At 36.0% G+C, this 20,956-nt stretch overlaps 1 protein-coding gene across 1 annotated transcript in view; it reads right to left on the reverse strand.

The window, feature by feature from the left end:
* LOC107082447 (neural-cadherin-like) overlaps positions 1 to 20,956 on the reverse strand; it is a 169,694-nt gene that overhangs the window by 10,879 nt on the left and 137,859 nt on the right. The window contains exons 26-31 of the mRNA XM_015371134.1: positions 17,954 to 18,077; positions 13,608 to 13,791; positions 13,217 to 13,383; positions 9,311 to 9,575; positions 7,839 to 8,025; positions 2,019 to 2,269 (exon numbers count right to left, since the gene is read on the reverse strand). Coding sequence (XP_015226620.1) covers positions 2,019 to 2,269; positions 7,839 to 8,025; positions 9,311 to 9,575; positions 13,217 to 13,383; positions 13,608 to 13,791; positions 17,954 to 18,077 — 1,178 coding nt within the window. The remainder of the gene's footprint in view (positions 1 to 2,018; positions 2,270 to 7,838; positions 8,026 to 9,310; positions 9,576 to 13,216; positions 13,384 to 13,607; positions 13,792 to 17,953; positions 18,078 to 20,956) is intronic.

Raw genomic sequence — 20,956 nt, forward strand, 5'->3', positions numbered from 1 at the left:
GAAAACATTTTTAATTTCGAACTATAAACTACAATGAAACATTTACAGTTTCTTTTAAATCAACGTGATTGTTTACTTTTTTATATAGCCATGCTTTCAACATGGTTACCTGCAGTGCTTTACCCGTCTTTCGACACTATTACATTCTCAGGCATCAGTGATACAACACTGCTTCTCACATCACAGCAAGCACAAAAAGGAGAGCACATAAACCTCATCTTATAATTATTGATTTCAAGATTCTGCTGCTGAACTACAAAGTAATTCTATCTCCCGTTTGCGGCTCTGAACTCATGACCTCTTATGTGTCAGAGTGCAGCTTTAGATCATCTGATGAGTCTTCAAAGAGATATTTTTTTTTGGTAAAGGCACCCAAACACCTAACCCCATGGCTTAAATATTCTATATCTTCATATTCTATCAAAGCAGTTTGATATTGTCTTCTTTCTATTGCAAATGATATAGATACCTCTGTGGAGAAAAGAGGTTTTTCTTCTTCTTTTATATTTTTACATGTTGTAATATTTAACTTAAAAGTAAGGGGAACATTTTTGTATAGAAAACAAAAAGCAACCCTAAATCCAAAAAGTTTATTTAAATCAATCTTTAACTGTATTTTTATCTTTTGGGAGATGTTCCCCTAGGTTAGCACATAATGAAATATTTTATTGCAAGTCTTGCCACTGATTTTCATTTGGATTTAGGTCTGGGGTTTGACTAGACTATAGTAAAGTATACATTTACCGTAAAAGAAAACATGGCTTTCTGTCTTTTACTTAACCACACATAGTGTTTCAAATGTAAGTCTCAATATTAGCTTTCAGTCTCATCCAACCAAAAGCATCTACTCCAGATTAAGCATGGACATTTTGCTAGGTTCTGCGATGAATGTTCTTCTTGTGCCGCTATTTAGTTGGGGTCAAAAGCCCAGCTCTAATTACCGGTAGATGTACCATACCCTTTGTTTTTATTTTTGGATGATGTTGATATCATTACTGTGTTCCTGCTCTTGGTGTCTCTTAACTATGACAAAGTTACACATCAATTAGATGAAATAGAAAGGCAGTTATATAATTATTATGGGTAAAGGGGATAAATCCCTGCAAAGCATGGTTTTAAGATTTTTGAAAATATAAATATTGTAAATTATGTTCCACTACAAAATTTTGCACTACTTTAAGATGGTTTGTCACAAACAATCAGGAATAAATTGGATTTATCTTTGTGATTCTAATATGACAAAATGTATAAGTGTGAGAATAAGAGAATAAGGAGAATAATACTATGTAAGGCAATGTAAGGCACTGTCAGAATCGGCTGATCTACCTCTACTGTATGTAGGGGTTGAGTTTAACCATAGCTATGAATCTGTGCTAAGCTTTGTGTTTTTTTTTTTCTTATTCTTAAACAAAAAACAAAAACAAAATAGTAATTTGAAGTTTGCTTAAAAACCCTCTGGAACGATGAAGATGGCGATAAAATAAATGTTCGCTCTGTTTTGCCCGTTCCATAAGCTGCAAAAACTAAAGTGCACACGGGGAGACGAGTGAGTGATGAGGTATATAAAGCTTGGACAATTAGAAAATAAGGCAGAGAGTGAAACTGACTTCTAAACCTCACAAAGAAAGAAACAGCATGCTGAAAATAAGTAAATAAATAAAGAATCTCTAAAAACCTCAAGAGACTTTTTTTTAGCTTTTCTATGAATCACAAATGTTGCTCTCATCTCCATCTGTCCTTCCTGTGTTGATTTATTCCTCATGTTTTTACCAACTGGCACATACATATGCAACTCAAGAGATCAATAAAGCAAGGAAATATTTGTTTGTTTACAGACTCAACAGAACAGAAAACAAATAAAACAGCCGATTGACACACAAACAACTGGCATGATGGTACAGACACAACGAAAAGCAATGAAACAACACAAGATAAAAGACAGTTAAAAATGAAATGAAGACAGAAAATGACCACGTTTGATCACCACATGTAGAAGAGGACATAGTCCACATAGCTACCTAGAAAGGCCATGACACAGATGCTGATGGCAAACATGGAGCTGAGGCTGAGGCTGTTGCTATCCTCACTGTAGAACACGGCAAGGGCCACTTCGCAGTGCCGCCCCCGGTAGCCCTCACTGCAGTGGCACGAGTAGCGGGACGGCGAGTGAGCCACGCACGTGCCATGTCGACACGGCCGGCTAGCGCAGAGCGTGTAAATGCACACTCTGCCCACGGAGGTCTCTTTGGTCATGTGGCCCGCAGGGCACCTGTGCAGAGAAGATGAAGAACTGTAAAGCAGAGACATGAGACACTCGGGAAGCTGTCATGTAATAGTAATAACAAAAAAAAAAAGAACACTGAATTTTACAGGAGTTATGAGGTCTTAGCTGATGGTGTAAAAATAAATCCCTCAGGAGTAACACCTCTTATATCTGATTCAAAGATATGTTCTTTGAAGGTTACAGAATGTTGTCTGTGAATTAAAAAAAGGAAAAGAAAAGAAAGCGAGGAGCAGAGATTGGCTTTGCAGTAGTATTCCCCCAGTATATTTGTACAAACTATCCCCTGAATATCATTCATCCCTGCCCCCTGCTTCTGTGAGTGCTTTGTATCCTGAGGCTGTGCTGCAATCACAGAATATGGATGCCAAAGTCCCCACTGGTTTTGGAGTGTTGAAATCACAGCAAACAGACTTAGTAATCCTGCAGAGTTTAAAGGGCCATTCAAAACTCTTATAGCGGCTGCTGGTAAATGCTTTTTTTTTCTAAAGTTGACTCAGTATTTGACACGCAGAATTCACCTGATGCCTTCGTCTTGTTGATATCTTTTTGACACCACTGCGTCAAGAAACAGAAAAATTCACACTGGATTATCTAACTTTATGATGCAAAAACTCCTTAATCTATATTCATTTATGTATGCCTGGTCATTTATTATTTATTTACATGTAAGTCCTGAATTAATAAAAACCCCATGACTTTTAATGTTCTGCTATTAAATTCAGGGCTGTTCATTTTAGGCTGCAGCACCTTAGCAACAAGCTGTTTAGTGAGTCCCTTTTTTTTTTTAGTTCTTCTGTTAAGAACCTTTGTGTAACCTTTGCCTGATGCGCACCCTTTAAATCTTTTCAAAACATGTTTTAAGTTAACCTGTTGTTCACATATGAAATATTGCCACTATATGGAAAGGTAAACTTCCATGCCTTTGTTGTAGCAGTGTTTTCCAGTAAATTTAAGATGCTACAAGTTTTCTGTTAAAAAAAATTATAGAAAACCTTTAGGTATTTCTTCAGCTTTTGCCTCACATTGGAATCGTATTACTGAATCTGGAATTTAATTTATTTTCATCTACCTGCATATAAAGTCAAGTTCAATCTTGTATTAAAGAATGAATAGATCAAATGTTATTTTATTTGCAGCTAATATCAAAGCTCTAAGCATTTATGCTAAACTGCAAGGCTTTTGACATACAGTAAAAGAGGAGTTCAAGACAAATTTTTTCCAATCTGTTTCTACCTTGAATGGCATATATTCGGTATAATTCGACCTGGAATAAAATAAACTATCGGAGGAAAACCTATTGAGGTTGCTCTAATTCATTTGCATTAGTGTGGACATATTTAAACGATATGTTAATGAAACATCCTCTGATTAAATTTCAGTGTTCAGTTCTCTTTGGTCATCCGCGCTTGTAAAAGTTTTTCTTTTTTAATCTATTACAGTATGTGAACATCTATACTGTAGAGACTCTTGTGGTGAGCAGTCTGCAGGCATAGGCCTTCCTCTTTGCGCCTTACAGCAGACATTTGAAGTTATTCTTTAAATAGTTGTGTTACCATGATCTTCAAAGGATCCAAATAAGGAGAGCCAAAAAAAAAAATAAACAAAAAAAGGGAAAGAAAAAAAACAAACAAAAAAAATCTCAATCTGCAATAAATGGGTGTGTTGTGGTGACCTACAAATATTGCGTGTACAAAGGAAAAGACCTGCAAGAGATTCAGTTCATCTCCATTAAAATGGACAAATCTAGTGTACTACTGTCAGTTTTATTTGAAATTGGTAGTAAATAAAAGATTAAATTCTAAGTAATGGAGTTGGAGGCATTGCTTTTCAATATTTTCAAAATGTAGAATTTCATCTGAAGCTAATGACAGAGAATGATTCCGTCACCAACATATTTTTTTTATTTTAAGCATTCTTTTTGTCATACACTCTATTGTTTATTGATTGATTTTATTTCAGAGACCCTTAATTGTCCCACAATGGAGTAACATGTCCTTTACTAACCAATCCCCTCTAGGAGCTGTAGGCTATACACACACTGAGTGCTGCCATGGAAGCATTTTGGGGTTATTGGGGTTTTGAACGATTGGACCATTATATATATTTTTTGTGGCTCTTTCAGAGCTCTCTTGGCCAAATATTTATGCGCATTAGGCATTCTTAATCTGGGTTTTTAGAGATTTAAATATTGGTGTAAAAGTCTTTTTTAGAGATCTGTCATACAGCTATCAAGATTTTGAATAAATGGGAATGCTCTCAGATGGAGAACAGAACCACTTCCAATCAGGAAATCCTGCAGGTCCTTCAGTGATGAACTCCCTACGACTGATCTTCTGTCTTTGATCATTAGCTTCGCCACAACCTATTGTACGAAAGTATAGAGTGGTCTTGTATCATTTCATTACATCAGAAAAATATGTAATTTGATCCTGGGACATAAAGGCCTTTTATGTGCACTGCAAGGACCTTTCTGGCAGAAATATCTAATGAGATCATATCTAATTGTAAAAGTCTTCAATTGAAAGTACTAGAGGCTTCACTTTCTTGAACCTACAGTATTACTTCCTCTTACTTATACTTTACATTCTACTCCTAAGACCTACTTCTGGAAACTACCAGCTTTATGATAGGGATATTCGTTATATTGATAATTCAGTTCCATGTAAGTTCAATGACTAACTTAGCATTACCGTAATCTTTGATGCAACACATTGCCAGAACCAAAAAGTTCTTATGAATCAACAAATAGCTCCAAAGATGAACAGACCAAATTCCTCATTATTGTCCCTGACCAGCTTCAGTCTACAATCATGCAACCCTTTGCTGAATTAAACTCAGTTTTCAGGTATCCTTAGAAACAATAGTGTCACATTTTATTCTGTTACATCCTTGCAACACTATTTGTGATAATGAATGAAGAAGTGGCTCTTCGAGAAGTGGAATATATCTAAGCTTTGAAGTCTTTTTAAGACTTAAGTTTAAGAAGATCATTTATAGTTTTATGTCTTCAGGCATTACAGGGTGCAGCTTCAAGGCAAACACTAAAGAAAAAAGAGACATTTTACACCCATTTTAGTCCCTTTGCACCCTAACATTTTGGAATACATTTTTAAAATCTCAAACCTGACTCTTAAAGTAGTTCTGCCCTTGCTTTCATCTCTAAGAGCTTCTCCTCTTGCAGTATGAAATAATCCAGTGTTTACTGATAGTGCCCTGGACACATTTGAAGCCTACAGAGGCCAGTTTATTTATAATATGTATTTCGTTTTATCATTAAACCTACTTTAATGCTTCTATTCTTGTGTCTTTTAATTTTTTTTTTTTTTACAGCTCTAGTAGGTCACCTTTGTGACAGTAGACTGAAAGGGAAGGGGGTATGAGAGAGGGGGAGAGACATGCCGTAAAGGGCGGCAGGTCGGATTCGAACCCTGGTCGGCCGCGTCGAGGACTATGGCCTCCGTACATGGGTCGTTCACACTAACCACTGTTTCACCTGCCCGCCCGTGTCTTTTGCTTTTGTCATTTATATTTGTAGTTTTTTTCCTTATGTAAAGGACTTTTTGTGTTTATCAGACTCATGTCCTCTATAACTAGCTTCTATTTTTGTCTGTCGGACCCATACAGTATCTAGTTGACAAACTGGGCTTAATATTCTTGCTTTTCATTAAAGGTATTGCTCATGTGGATTCTCCTAAGCTTTTTTTCATAGTCTAAGATAGGCTGTCAGGGAATAACTAACCAGTTTTCAGAGTGCTAGAGCTATGCTTACAGGTGAGTGTGCTCGCTAGGATAGGGAAGTTAGTAGCGTTGGGAATTCCCACTTACTGCAGCCTTAACTCTGCAAAAATGTCCTTGTCCGTCATCTGCATATACAGTAGCGACTGAAAGGGAATTGAACACTTTTATTAGTATGTAGTAAATAAAAACAAGTACCACATAATAATATGAAAATATTGACATTTTAAGTTAATGTTGATTTCATTCATAAACAGTTTCCATTCAGTTTATTAGGGAAAATATTTTTAATTGAATACAAATTATAAAAATATATTTAATATATATACATATTTTTTTCTTTAATTTTTCATGGTTTTATGCTGACTGCTCTGCAGGAGTAGAGATCAAGGTTTGGATGCAATCATCCAGCTACAAGGGATCCTCTTCATGTCCTGCCATTATCAATTCCACTACTTACTTTATCATTTCTTCAGTATAGATACTTCATTATAATTTGACAGTCAAGTTTGGAATTATTTGCACCTGCAGACTAATCGTTTTCTTCAGTTATTCTGAAAAATCTTTAACTAAAACCTTTTCTGTATCCATATCTGACTTCGTATTACGATGACAAAAGACAAATAAGTGTCTTAAAAAGTTTGGCAGTTATTGTAAAAAAAAAAAAAAAAAAAGCATGCAGATTTAAAGACATAATTCTGGCCAGATGCATGTTGATTTATGCCGATTTAAATTAATGGTCCAGACTGGGCAACGTTAACAGATGGCATTCAGAAACACAGGATTTTTTTTTATAAACCTTGGCTTTAAATCCTAACAAAACAATTTTCTTTTTGGGAAAAAGTGGTTTATTGCTCCATGCCACCAGGAAGACCATCTTTGATTCTGACAAAATCTCTGGCATCTTATTTAATGTAACTTTAACCTCACTAATGGTACCCTGCACACAGTCTTTAGTTCAAAACCCGAAGCCCTGGTATAGTTTTATATGGGAAACCATGCAATCTATTCTCATTGAGACTATATGAATAACTAAATGCCTTTCTATTCCAACATATTTGGATTGAATTGAACTGTATCAACTCTGAAAATGAGTCAGTCATCTTTGAATCATTTGGATTGAATCCATTCTATTTGGATTGAATTAGATTGTATGTAGATGCAAATTGGATCACTTTGTCTGCCATGATATGACATTCTTGTTACTTAGCACTAAAAATAAAAGTGGAAACACTGTAACCAAATTGTGGTCATCTAGCCATGTATTATTATTGTTGATCCTGAATTATGGGCTGTACTTAACTAAATTTATCAAATATTATGGTAGTTCTAAACTTTCTTAGTGGTTTACAATTAGTCTTTACTCATTATTAATGGCTACTTTATGTGTAATAATTTTCCACTGTATATTTCCAAGGGACATTATGGCATTTTACTTGCTGATTCATGGCTTTGCTGAAGATCACATTAAGCCAAATCTCAGAATAATTTGCAAGTCATTAGATAGGAATGACCTTTTACATATCTTTGGAGTATTCATATCAGTGTCACCTTTATGCTGATTCTTATCCTTTGCACTGGATAGATAGAAAGACAAATAGGTGGAATAGGTTGGATCACTGGATGGACAGACTGGCAGAAAAAATGTATAAATATGCAAAAGCACAAACTGACTGCTGGCATTTCTAAGTTTATTATGAGTATGGTAATCCTATGCATCGTTTGTTTTTGGAGATGTGCTTGTAAATATGAGAGCGTGACTGCACACTTTAAGGCTGCTTTAAAATGTTTGGTTGTTTATTCTCTATATTTACAGCACCTGCAATCATGCTGTCTCCAGAGGTCCACACAGACCAAGGGAGGGGAGCAGTGATGCTTTCTGCAGGAATCTGAGTAGCAGCCGACAGAGACGCCCTGCGAAGCAACCAACACCTGAAGTCCTTCTGAATGCTGGTCCTGATCCAGGGGAATGGAGCGGCCGTTAAGCCTCACATCACGCAAACAGCCTGGTGGAGACAGAGGAAAATAGGAGAAGGGAGACACTAGTCCTCAGGGCAAACTCTTTTATAGACACACATTTACACAACAGCAGGGGTGTAAACTGGAATATGCAGGCACACATGCATTAACACCCTTAGACTTGCTGACACACCTGCCGACCAACGCTCTCACATTGCCAAACATACAAACAGCCTCGGGCTACGCTTTCAGCATGAATTCATATTTTTTTTTCCTTTGGTTGCTCTTTCAAGAGGTTATTCTACTCACTCTGCGTAAAGCATGAAGTCTCCTGCATCAAGTAAATTCAAATTAGCACCACTGACATATTCTGCTTACCTGGTATAATCTAAGACATCAAACCAGTGCTGTAATACACGGGCTTCAGGGTGGGGTAGGTTTCTATATCAAATCAATTGTGAGTTTAAAAAAGAGGTTCAGATCTGCTGATTTTAATAAATATAGTCTCTAAATTTATGTATCAATTTAATTATAACTACTTCATTTCTTTAAAATCCATAGATCTGACGTCAATTTTAAAAAGTATTCTGCCCTCTGCTTATGTTTTTTTTTAGTTTCTTTGTAATCTTGTATCTTTAGTTGTTTTCTGGCTGTATTTTCTTTTATGAGTTACTCTCTGCTGCCCCCTTGTGCCTGTGTCCTTTCCCAATGGCTCCCTTCTAGTTAGTTCTGTTCGCACCTGCTCCATATCAGCTAATTAATTCCCCATCTATACACCACCTTTGCAGTCCTTCACTGCTGGTGTCTTGCTGTTTTGTTGCTCCCCATGTGTGTTCTCCCTGGCATTTCCTGGAGTTTTTGGTTTACAGTATTTTTGGATTTTTGCCTCAGTTGCCTGTGAGTCCTTAAATAAATCGGCAAAACTCATCTCTGCATTTGGGTCCTCAAAAACCCTCCACACAAACCTTGACAATGTCCAATCTACAAGTATTATGTTATGTTACAGTGTGTGCAATAAGATAAAGTAGGAATGAAATACTGCTACAGTATCCAACAGTCTAAAGCAGTGGTGGCAGCATCATTCTTCAATACATTTTTCTGTAGCAGCGGCTGAGAGTATGCAGTACAGCTACATTCTTGATTGTTCTGATTCCTTGGGATTTTCACATTGAAACAAAATTTTCAAAGACAAAACATCTGGAAAACAATTGACAAATTCAAAATGCCAGAATGTGAATGTTGTGCAATAATTAAAAACAAACAACAACAAAATTGTACATAAAAAAGCAGTGAGGCTTAAGGAGGCAACTGAAAACAACTGCAGCTGCTTACCAAGAAAACTGCGATTGTGTCCTGATGGAAAAGAGTTCCCAAGCATGACCACAGAGGGGTCAATAATGATCTCCTGACTTTGGCCAGGTGAGGCTGTGACTTCAAGTCGCCCCCCACCTCCATCCAGCCTTAGGGTGAACTCTCTGCCGTACCGATCCAACTCCACCTCATGCCATTCCCCGTCATCCAGACGATGGTACGGCAGAGAGATATTGTAGTCTCCATCTCCTAGGTTGTATAAAACAGCCAGCAGACCATGGAAAACCTGAAAACACAATAGAAATTTAGTTAAATTCTTTCATTCAAAAGGAATTATCGATAGATTTTGATAGCCAAGCTATGCTCCAGAATTCAGGCATCATGACTCTACATTGGGGGACGTTTGTACCGCTGTAAAACAAGCTGTTCAATTTTGTCAGCTGCTGCTTCAACACCTTTTCTCTCAGCGTAGATTTCAAAACTCAGTAGAAATATTGCAGAATGAGGTGCCATGAAGCAGACTGACAGTCTGACAGAGCTGGATTTCTGCCATATTGCTGCTGTGTTGATGTGCAACAAAAAAAAAAGCTCCTGAGCATAACAACATTATAAGAAGTAGGCCAGCTCCCAAGGTGAGAAAAAGGCAGCTAAGGGTGAGCAAGGTAAGAATTGTGAAATTAAAGCACCCATACAGCCTATCTGCTGTAAAATCTTACTGAAACGAAGGAGGAAAATTCCAGCTTTAAGGATTAATTCTGCAATTTTGCAGCAGTAATGCTCTGCCAGGAAGCTCCACACATCACTGCATGGCAAAGTTATCCCAGAGGCAAGGTATACATGAAACAACAATTATCTTCAGCAGTTAGGGATGAGTGAACACAATGGACAAACCAATGTGAGGCGTCCCATAACTGCAGCTTGTACATGTCCTGAGCCTAATTGGAAACAGTAGGTCTAGATAATTCATGGTCAGCCTGGCATGCATTAACTATTGCTTCCTCAGCAAGAGCACCTCTGGTGTTCTATCCCTACCGGACCCACATAAACACACAGACACATAAAAGGTCTAAGCTTTATGTTTTCCCAATTGCCTCATCTTGTGTTTAAATGTTGCAAAAACTTAGGTTCATCTGATCATAAACACTCTCTGAAGTATCCCTTGAATCATATGTAATTATCCTTTCTCTAAGTGTATTTCTTTGGTCTATGCTATTTTTAAGCTCTGATTTTTCTAGCTTGCCTGATATTACTTATAGAGTAAATCCCAGACACCTTCTAAATACATCTTCTCATAGTGCATTGGGTAATCTTTTTCTTTACAGAGAGGCCATACTCCTCTGAGAGCTGAATGCAGTTTCCCAGCCTATCTCTGGTAACCTCTGTGTGAAAAAGTACATATAAATTTATTGTGCACTCAATTCAGTATCCCTCTAAAAGAAGAGGAGGAGTGGGTCAGAGAGGCAGCCCTTTAAATGAGAGGTTTTTGTCAGAAAACACACCAGGGTTGTGTTCAAGTGTTTCTATTTGTTTTGGGACAACAAGGCTAAAAATGTTTCAGTGTGTTTGCTGCAGACAGACATCAGTTGCTTTATACAGCTCACCAATTCGTAGTTCCAGTGAGGATTTCAGGGAAAGGCTTCACAGCCCATATACCGTACATTAAAGCCCTCAGCCATTTTCCTTCCTGTCACTGTGGGATTTCAACAAGGGAAGGGGACACCACAGTTTTTTTTTTTCGTTTTTTTTCCTCATGAAGCAAACTAAAAGAAGAACAAGTCATGGTGCTTTAAGCCGTGCTGTCTGACAAAGTAGTGCCAGCCCAGAAAAGAGATGTTTTTAAAGACGGACCGACAGTGTGAAATCCATAATAACAGAAACAGTTTCGGCACAAACAGGCGACCTGTGAGTGACAGTCCTACCAGAGTCAGTTACTTCCAAGTAATGTTCCCACTTGGCCTGTCAGTTGGTTCGATGAAATCCTTTAACAGAAAACACCACCATAACAAACACTCAGGAATGTGTCAAAAAAGAGACACATGTTATTGTTTAGTTCTGGCAAAGTGATGTACATTGTGGGTGCTGCAATCAACTAGTTGAGTCAAAACAAATATCCAGATACATTGCCTTTCAAAAGTACCAATGTCGCCGCGAATCTTGCACATTTTATGACATAACTACAACAACAGAACTACAATTTAGGATTTCATGTGATGGACAAACACAGAGCAGCACTTACTGTAACCTTTACATAATATGATAGAAATTGTGGCAGCAAGCTCATCCAGGAGGATCATGACTTGTAAGATAATGGTTGATGCACTCAGCTGGTTTTCCTTGACAGAAACTTTTAACCAATCTGACAGTATTGTTTCTGCAAAGTGCCTTGAGATTACATGTGGGGTGAATTGGTGCTACAGTATATAAAAACTGAATTGAAATTAGTTGAACATTTAGTTTGACATAAAAAAGGCGATAGTTCGTAGCACTATTGCCTTAAAGCGAGGAGGTCTTCGGTTTGATTACTAGTCCGGGGTTCTTCTGCATGGAAGTTTTATATTCTCCCCTTGCATGGATGTTTTTTTTCCAGTACTCTAGCTTCCTCCTGCAGACCACAAACATAACTGTAAGCTAGAATGGCCTAGAATGGCTCACATCAGCCCTCCATAACCGCAAGGAATACGCAGTCGAAGAGGGATGGTTTAGCAAGGTTTTTATAAATATTACAGATATATCTTTGTATTACAGTGAATTATACATTTTTATTCAGCTGATTTGATTTTTTTTTTAAACTTTTATCCTCTAAATTGCAGACGGAAGTATTTTCTGTTATTTTTCTTTCCGTTTTGCACATTGACTGGTTGATAAGCATTGACCTTTATAATAATGTTTTAGTGTTAATACATTTCTGCTTTTATTTCAAAGGCTATATTGCCATATTGCTATATTTTTATTGCGTTTTGCACAATTCACTTTGATTTTGGATTGGATTGACTTACCAGTATTCCATAAAATATTTGAAGGTTACACCATCATTATATAACCAAATTCCAAACTTCTCCTTTAACTTTATCCATAACATCTCTTGTGTGTCCCTTGGTTTTTATGATGTGTGTTACATAATATTCCTCAACATAGTTCTGAGGTTTTCTCAAAGTAATTTTACTAGAAACTGATAAGTGGCTTTTGAGGGCAGTTAGACTCTATGTTTTTGAGTTGGTTTATAAATTTTTCTTAAAGTACCTTGAGAATATTTTTGTTGCAATTTGGTGCTGTACAAACAAACTAGAATGAATTGAATTGATGGATGGCTTAATAAGAATTTCACTTTTCATTTTTCTAGTTGTAAAGCAAACCCTGTCATTTAACGTTACAGCTATCCTTTGCTTTGTTCTGATCTGTTGTATTGAACCTGTACGAAATACAAAGAATGCTGTGGTTGTGTCGTGACAAAATGTGGAAAAAAACATAACAGTGACTACTTCTAAAGGCAAACTGCATATGATCTAGTGAAATATTGCAAAGATGTTTAGCTTACTACTCGACAAAAGCTTTTTTAAAACTCAGAAGTGTTCAGCAGGAGATTTGACCTTCCATTTATTGCAATGTCCATTGACTCTCCTGCCATTTCAAAGGAGATATGAAACTTTAACCAGAAGCAAAAATAACCTTGAATAAGGAAGGCCTATTATGTTTTATAAAATGCTTTCCAAAAAGGCACTCTGCAGATCTTGTCAAAGAGCCAGTTAGGAACATACATATGTCAGTCAACAGCCCCCTCAGTATCCACCCATATGTCTCCAACCCTGATATTACTCACTCACAGCCTGACAAGCATCTGCTGCAATCATTTACAGGGCCTAATTTGAGGCTCACAAACAAGACAATTGCAGCTGTTAAGGTGAAGGCGAGTGACCAGCTGTGACTTACCTCTAAACGCAGGTATTCACTCTGCTCCTGGGACAGCAAGCTAAGGATGACCCCAGTTAACGCACGAGTCCGGACCCCAATCTGTACTTGTGTTCGCCTTGCAGGCAGGGACCACAGAAGCTGCAGCTGAATGTGGCTCCGGCCGTCGAATGAAAACTCTGGAGTCACTTGTCAATCAAAAAAAAAGCACAAAAGGCTTGTTCAATTAATTCTGCTGTCACACGGGGAATACATTAGAGATTTACAGAGAGAGTGTGTGGCAGTGCAAAATCACTTTATGTAAGATGGGGCTATCTTCCCAGACCAGCAAGTTTTCCATGTGGGTCTGCACACCTCGTGAGGTTCAAACTGAAAACGTCATGGTCATTTAAAGGCAACTCTACAGGCCTACCTTGATCACAATGCGGGCCTGTAAACCCTTTTTCACACAGGCAGCTGAAAGAGCCCCATTCCCCATGACAGCTGCCCCGCTTTCCACAGGGGGGATTCTGCTCCAAGTCAGTGCAGTGGTTATCAATAAGACTGCAGCCTGGCGAAGTGCTGAAGGATTCAGCAGGGGAACCAAGGTCATACAACTAGATGGAATATGAGTAAAAGAAAAAGGGAAAAGAAAGTTAAAGAGGAAAGACATGTAATAAAGTGAAGTCATGAAATCTAAAGGAAACTATTTTATGTTCTTAGATTTCTAGATTAGTACAAGAAATCTTAACGTCAATTATTAAAGAATAGTGCTACATTTATACACTTATCTTCTTTGTGATAAAAAGAAAAACTCTAAAATGAAAAATCAAACCAAAAATACTCTGGTTCTCTGAGCCAAATTTGTGAAGCTATGTGTAAAAACAAAGTACTGTACACTGCTTTAGCCTTAATATAAATCAAAAGGGAAAGTGCAGCCAGACTGGTCTGATGCAGCTGACTGATTATTAGTAATTGTGAAAATCTTTGAAGAGATACATTTATTAACAGTTGGCTAGTCCTGAGTTTCTGTGGCGTGCCAACAAAGCAAGTGACCCAAGTACAAAGAAGTCATCAGACTGCATTCAGTAAAACCAACTGCTATAGAACCTTCCACAATGATTGAATAGAGGTCAATGCTATGTATAGGACAGTAATGCTGAATAGATATGTTTGCGTTTCTATCAGGGAGGGGTCAAAACCTTTGCAGTGACAACTACAAAAAGTTGAAGATAAAACCATGGTTCCCATTAGTGTCTACCTGGAGAACTCGACTTTAATCATCCAAATAATGGTATGAGGTCAACGTAATTTGCTGGAGAATGAATTCTGTCAATGTAGGATTTTGTTGAGTTTATAGAAAGAGACCCAATTCTGTGTGTGCATGTGCTTGTGTGCTTAATTGATACTGTTGAACTTTTTATGCAGCCTATTATGAGCCTGGCTGATTATATTGATGTGCTTTGGACTTTTAATTGCTGCATGATATGCTTGATGTAAGTTGAGTATTTGTTTTATTAATTAAGATGCTGCTTTTTCTTTTGCAACCATGTTAATATTATCATCTTCTCAGGCTTATTTCTATGTCATGGATCTATTCGAAATCATGATACACAAAGAGTATTTACATTTGAAAACAGATGTTTCTATACTGTATAAAAGACTTATGATCTTTTTTATTTTGACTAAATTTTCCTGTGTTAGATTATTTTGGAGTACAAAACATTCTTCTATATGCTGGATGCCAGAATAATGACCACAGGATTTTTCTAAGAGATAAAAAAAAAAATAACTCTTTTCAATATATAAAGATAATGCACTTCTCCTTAATATTAAGTTTTGTATTTTTCCATAGACAATCACAGAAGTAGACTAAAATCCCAAGTCAGAGTGACAGATTTGTTTTTGGGAATGCCTATGTCAAGCACATCTTTTCTAATGTTCCCACTAAACTTTTTATGGGACTGATTTGGAATGTGAAATAGCCACTTGATTTTAAAAACCCATTTGTGGTAAAGCTTTAACATACTGGCTGATGCATGTGGAATGCTGCTGCAACAGTTATGAGAAATATTATACTTCCCCATGATGCAATTTATTTTTTTTTAATTATACCTACCCCTAATGAAGGAAATAATCACCAGAATAGGACACCTCCAAGTTTTCTCTGCTGGGATGGTGATTTTTCCAATACGGAATCCTCCCTTTTTTCTACAATTGTACAACAAGCTCTAGAATTTCGTGTCCACCAGACCAAAATCTTATCTCTTAAAACAAAGATAAAACATGACTTTTGCTGAAAGTTGACTGAGAGAGAAAGAAGCCACTATCCTTAAAACAAGGCTAGATAAACTGAAGTTTCTGAAAGCACATGGTGGCAGAACTAAGAATAATGACACTCTATACCCAGCAACAGCATCTTTACAAGGTCACATGCTTTGCAACAAAAATGTTCATCTATGGCATACTATATAAAGTATGATTCCTTATTGTATTGTATAATGGCAATAAAAAAAAAAAAAAAATCCCATAGTGTTTACGCATGCAGATAAGTGCTGTAAGTAGATTAACATGGCAACAGCTGGCATCTGAAAACTATACCTGATCTGTTAATGTTTTCCTTTCATTTAACATTAACATTTTTATTCAGATTTTCTCATGACATTAGACAAAGAAACAGCATTTTGCTGTTGCCTTAAAATAATCTAAAGGTATGCCTCCATTTAACTCAATTATTGCAAAGAAAGTAAATATACAAGGTTATGGTATCATAATTTAAGTTTCCACAAAATCCCTAAGACAAAACCATGAAACAATGATCAATCTCCTTGTTCAGGTATTTAGTAAATATATTTAATTTAAATGATGTAAAGAAAAAAGCATGTCTGTTTGGTATGATTATGTCTATGTTTAAACAGTGAAAGCACATCTCTAATAGTTATATATGTAATCTAAAGTACCGGTATGCTTTAACTTTTTAGGGATGTAAAAGCAAAAGGATTTAATGTACCTCCTCTCCTGTATTAAAAACCACTCACCCAGTAAAAGGAGAAACAGTCATCCTTTTTTTCTAAATAGACATAATAAACCATACAATCATGGTGAGTGCAGATACTACACTTTTAATCATCTTGATTAATCGATTATTGAAATAATCGTCAACTATTTTAGTAATACTGCGATGGACTGGCGACTTGTCCAGGGTGTAGCCCGCCTCTTGCCCATTGACTGCTGGAGATAAGCACCAGCACCCCTCGCGACCCCACTCGGGACAAGCGTGTAAGAAAATGGATAGATGGATGGATGGATATTCTAGTAATAAATTAATCATTAAATGGAGTACAGAGACTGTAAAACATGCCCTTTGTTATGGTTCTCTCCTTGTGGACTTCCATTGGAGTTCCTCAAAAAAGTTTTCAATTTCACTTTTGGTTTATGTTATTCTGTGTTTTCTTATTTATTGGTTTCTTTTACTGGTGAAGATTCTCATAACAAGGATTTATTGGACTACTTACCGGTAATAAAAGCCTGGAACTCAAGTTTAATCCAGAGCTGTTTCCTTTCCCCTTTGCTCTCTTCTAGTTAGTTCTATTCACACCTGCCCCATATCAGCTCATTAGCCCATTCTTTGTTCTGTTCCCCATATATACACCACCTCTGCAGTTTCTCATTACTGGTTTCTACCTGTCTGTGATGCTCCATAGCATCTCCTGGTTTTTTGCTTTTCAGTGTTTTTAATTTTTGGATTTTTGCCTCTGTTACTTTTGGATTTTTACACTAAATCTGCAAACTCATCTCTACCTCCTCATCTCTACATTTGGGTCCTCAAAAACCTCCACCAAACCTTGACACCTTTTGCTGACAGAGGGACCCATTTAGAGCTGTAATTATATCAAAATGTAAAAAATATGTAAAGATTTTGCACTGAAGATGGAAAATGACCTCTTTCGTCTGCAAATATGTTCCATGCAGAACTCCTCAAGTGGAAACATAATGGTTTTAACTGGTTTAATTTAGTAAAACAATCTTCTTAGTTGCAGCCCTTTCGTAATTTACATGTATGAATACAAAATAAAACACATAAAGACTTTAGTGTCACCACAGGGCCCCCAAGGTTTTAGCAGATAAATTGAACATCTGAGGCTACAAACAAAAGCATAAGTCATTTAACCAATTTCCTGAAAATATCAAATATGCAAAGGATGTTGACTCAGGACTAAATATTATTTCAGTGTTTAATCTTTATTAAGCCATTGCTATTTATTTATTAAAAATTTATGTTTTAAAATCTATTCCTATTTAAAATAAAACATTTTAATTTTTTTCATGCATTTCTCGTCAACAATATGCTGTTTTTACCATTTTTCCATTATTAATATAATTATTTTTAATAAAGCACTTACACATTCTTTACAGCATTGTAAACACCAAGAAATAAAATACACACTAGAAGCACATGCAGATAAAAAACATTTAAGTGCTATCACCCACCACAACATAATGCAGATATTTTACATTCAGGTAAATGCTTATGTATATATATATATATATTTTTTTTTTGATAGAGGCACATCGAAGACAGGAAAGTGGTGAGCTATCATCAGCATTCATCAGGTTTCTCTGTGTAGCCTTGAGGTCATATTAACATTCTTATAAAAGTAGAATCTACTGTAGGTTTCTGCCATCCAACAGTAAAAGAAAGTAAAAGCTGTACAATAAAGCCACCTATTCATCCATTCATGCAGTTGTATTAAAGTCAACTTGCTTTTTTTACTTTACCTTGCTGTCCACAATCAGGTTTCTTATACATCCAGTATAGTGTTTGTGTTGCAGCTGTGGATATTCATATGATATGTTCTCGTTGACTCCTCCTAGTTGCAGAACATGACTTACGTTCAGGTACCTGAGTATGAAGAACAACCAAAAATGTGTTCTGAGCAAAGTTTTCAAGGTTACAATTCAACACAAAACTTGCAACATAAATAAAACACAGCCTTCAAGCAGTTGTAACACATACAAGCCGTCAATGTTAAAATTCATAGTTTTCTTCCGTTCTTGCTGAGGCTGTTATCACTTTCTGTACATACAGAAAACTAATGTGACACCCTTTTATTGTTATTTTTCTCTTACTTTGAAAATATGCATGATGGGTGAATAACATTTCCAAGAAAAAGATATATCCACAAAGAGATTTGATAGAGAAGCTCTACTCTTTTCAAAACTGTATGCACCAAGTGATAATTCCTCTGCCAACACGAGTCAAAGCATAGCCTCAGGGGAATACTTTTATTCCACTTTATTTATATATCTCTTTGTTTGCAATATGATGAAAAAAGAAGTGAATCAGTAATATTAAAACTTCATTTAGAGATAGTCAGCTGACAAAAAAAGGAATCCAATAAATCTGTGAAACAGTGTGACTATCAATTATTTTAAACAGAAAATAGATTGCTTTCCTGACAAGGATACTGTTCTAGGGGGATTATATATCAAATAAATTGATGGGCACCTACAGCTGAAATAATGGAATCAGGTGTCAATTTCCAAGGATAAATAAATAAATAAAGTGGATTTCTCCACACCAATCAAAAAAGGGTATTCAAAAGATGATTTCTAAGTAATATGAAATTAAAATTTTTGTTTCAAGGAAGAGGAACATGTCAAAGGGATAAGACCCAGCAGTTAATGGTTACTGTAGTGACAACAAACACTGCCCGTTACTGCTTCACCAGTAAGATAACTGAGGCGATTGAGGAAGTTGTGTATAAGATATATATATATATATATATATATATATATATATATAATTCTTATATTTACCTAGAATAGCAGAAATATATCTTTAGAATGATTCGTCTCCACTTTTTATCATAAAAAAGCGTAAAGGCTACTATTTAGGTTTTAAAAGAAACCAAACAGCCAGAGTTTGAATGACATGACCAATGTATACTTGGTTGGAATAACATTTTGAAAGCTACATATCTCCACCTTTTGGGCAAAAACACAAACTTACAATACATGGAAATGTTGAAATTTTCTGGAAAAAGTCACACAGGTGCTTTTATTTATTTCTCCTCCTTATTCAAAAACACGTGATTACTGGCTAATATGAAGTAGTTGGGAACAGTTTTGTTAATGTTTTGTCAGGCTGTGTTACACTGAGGCCATATGAAGTTGCCATATGCTTAGCTGCTTTGTGCATGGTTTCTTGCCTTAATGATTTTACACATATTTCCTAAATGTGGACATGGAAAATTGTGGAAAAAAAAGACATGCACTTTTTAACTATAAAAACAAAATATAAAAAACACAATCACAGCTCTTCACAAAACCTGAGACATGTAAAAAAAAAATAAATAAATAATGAAACTACCGCACAATCCTATGTCCTCAGTTGCAATTTTTTAAATGTGTGGCTAAGCTGAAACAATAATAATAAATCCAGAGCGAAGTGGAGTCCACACTGGTTATTAAACAAACTGAGCTGTTATCAAGCACAACCTGCTATGAGCATGAGGAGTCAACATTTAATTGGCATTTTAAGGATTATTTTTCAGGAAATCATCAACGCTTTATTCCCCCCAGAGAAAACAGTGTGGATCGTGAGAAACTAAAAACAGCTTGAGTATCCATCCGATTTTATCTTAATAAATAATAAACCGAAGATTTTCATAAAGAGCATTTTAGATAGGATTTTCTGGGCTTGAACTGTAAGAATATATTTTACTCAGAAATGCTTTTACCATGTTAGACATGAATATTCAAATGGTACCACATTCATCCAAATAACACTTAACACTTAAGATAATGGAAGCTCACATACTTGACAAAGAACCAAAAGAAAAGCAAATGATGACAATTTAACAAGGCTTTAAATTCATTCTCAAGCAGAAATAGTTTTTTTTGCGCTTTTATTTTCAAATCTTCCCTTTTATTTAGTCTTTTAAAGCAAGATGCCAAATTAACCTTTAAAGGCATAGATAGATTGCGACATAGTTTATATTTTTTAACCTTTACTTACTAAGCATATTTAGGCATAAATACAGAGTTATGTAAAAAACAAAATATCCACCATCTATTATATTGAAACTAGCAAACGATATAAACATTTTATGAGAAGTCTTCTTCGCCCCCATAAAATGTAAGTTGGTTACATTCAAGCCTTCCCTGCTCATGTAGTCAAAACATAATTCTAGAACGTAATTCTATGCTTTACTAGTTTATCAAAGAGATGTAACTATGTCTCCTAAAACTCTTTTGACAAGGTTCTCAACTCTAGTCATCAGGGTTTGCTGTTTCACATATGTCATACCCCTTCTTTTTATGTTTGTCCCTGTTTCACCAGACCAACAATTAACAATTTAAAGACCTCCTTTGCAAAAGATCTTGTTTAGAAGGAGCCGTCAAAAAACTGACTTGGGACACCACTTCCCTACATGAGTTTCAAAATGTGAAATATTAAACCAAAAGAGTGTCCTGATACTATATAATAGGTAAAGTCATCATCTTTTACTGGAAAGAAAGTTTTCTTCTTTAATACAGTGTATATTTTTTAATCCAACCTATCTATAATTTAGTTATATGTGGACAAAGATTTTTTTTTCACAGATTTCTTCAACAATTCTGATCATGGAAAAAAAAGTTTTCAAGGCCTTTTTTTAATTAAGGCCCAGTCTCTTATTCTATGATGTACATTTCTATGTTTTTTAATTTGAATACATTTTGCATTTGTGTATTCCTGGGTGTTTGCTTATCTGTTTAGAAACTTTAGAAAAGCGATTA

Source organism: Cyprinodon variegatus, unplaced genomic scaffold, assembly GCF_000732505.1.
Source record: "Cyprinodon variegatus isolate N-32 unplaced genomic scaffold, C_variegatus-1.0 Scaffold54, whole genome shotgun sequence".
Lineage (NCBI taxonomy): Eukaryota > Metazoa > Chordata > Actinopteri > Cyprinodontiformes > Cyprinodontidae > Cyprinodon > Cyprinodon variegatus.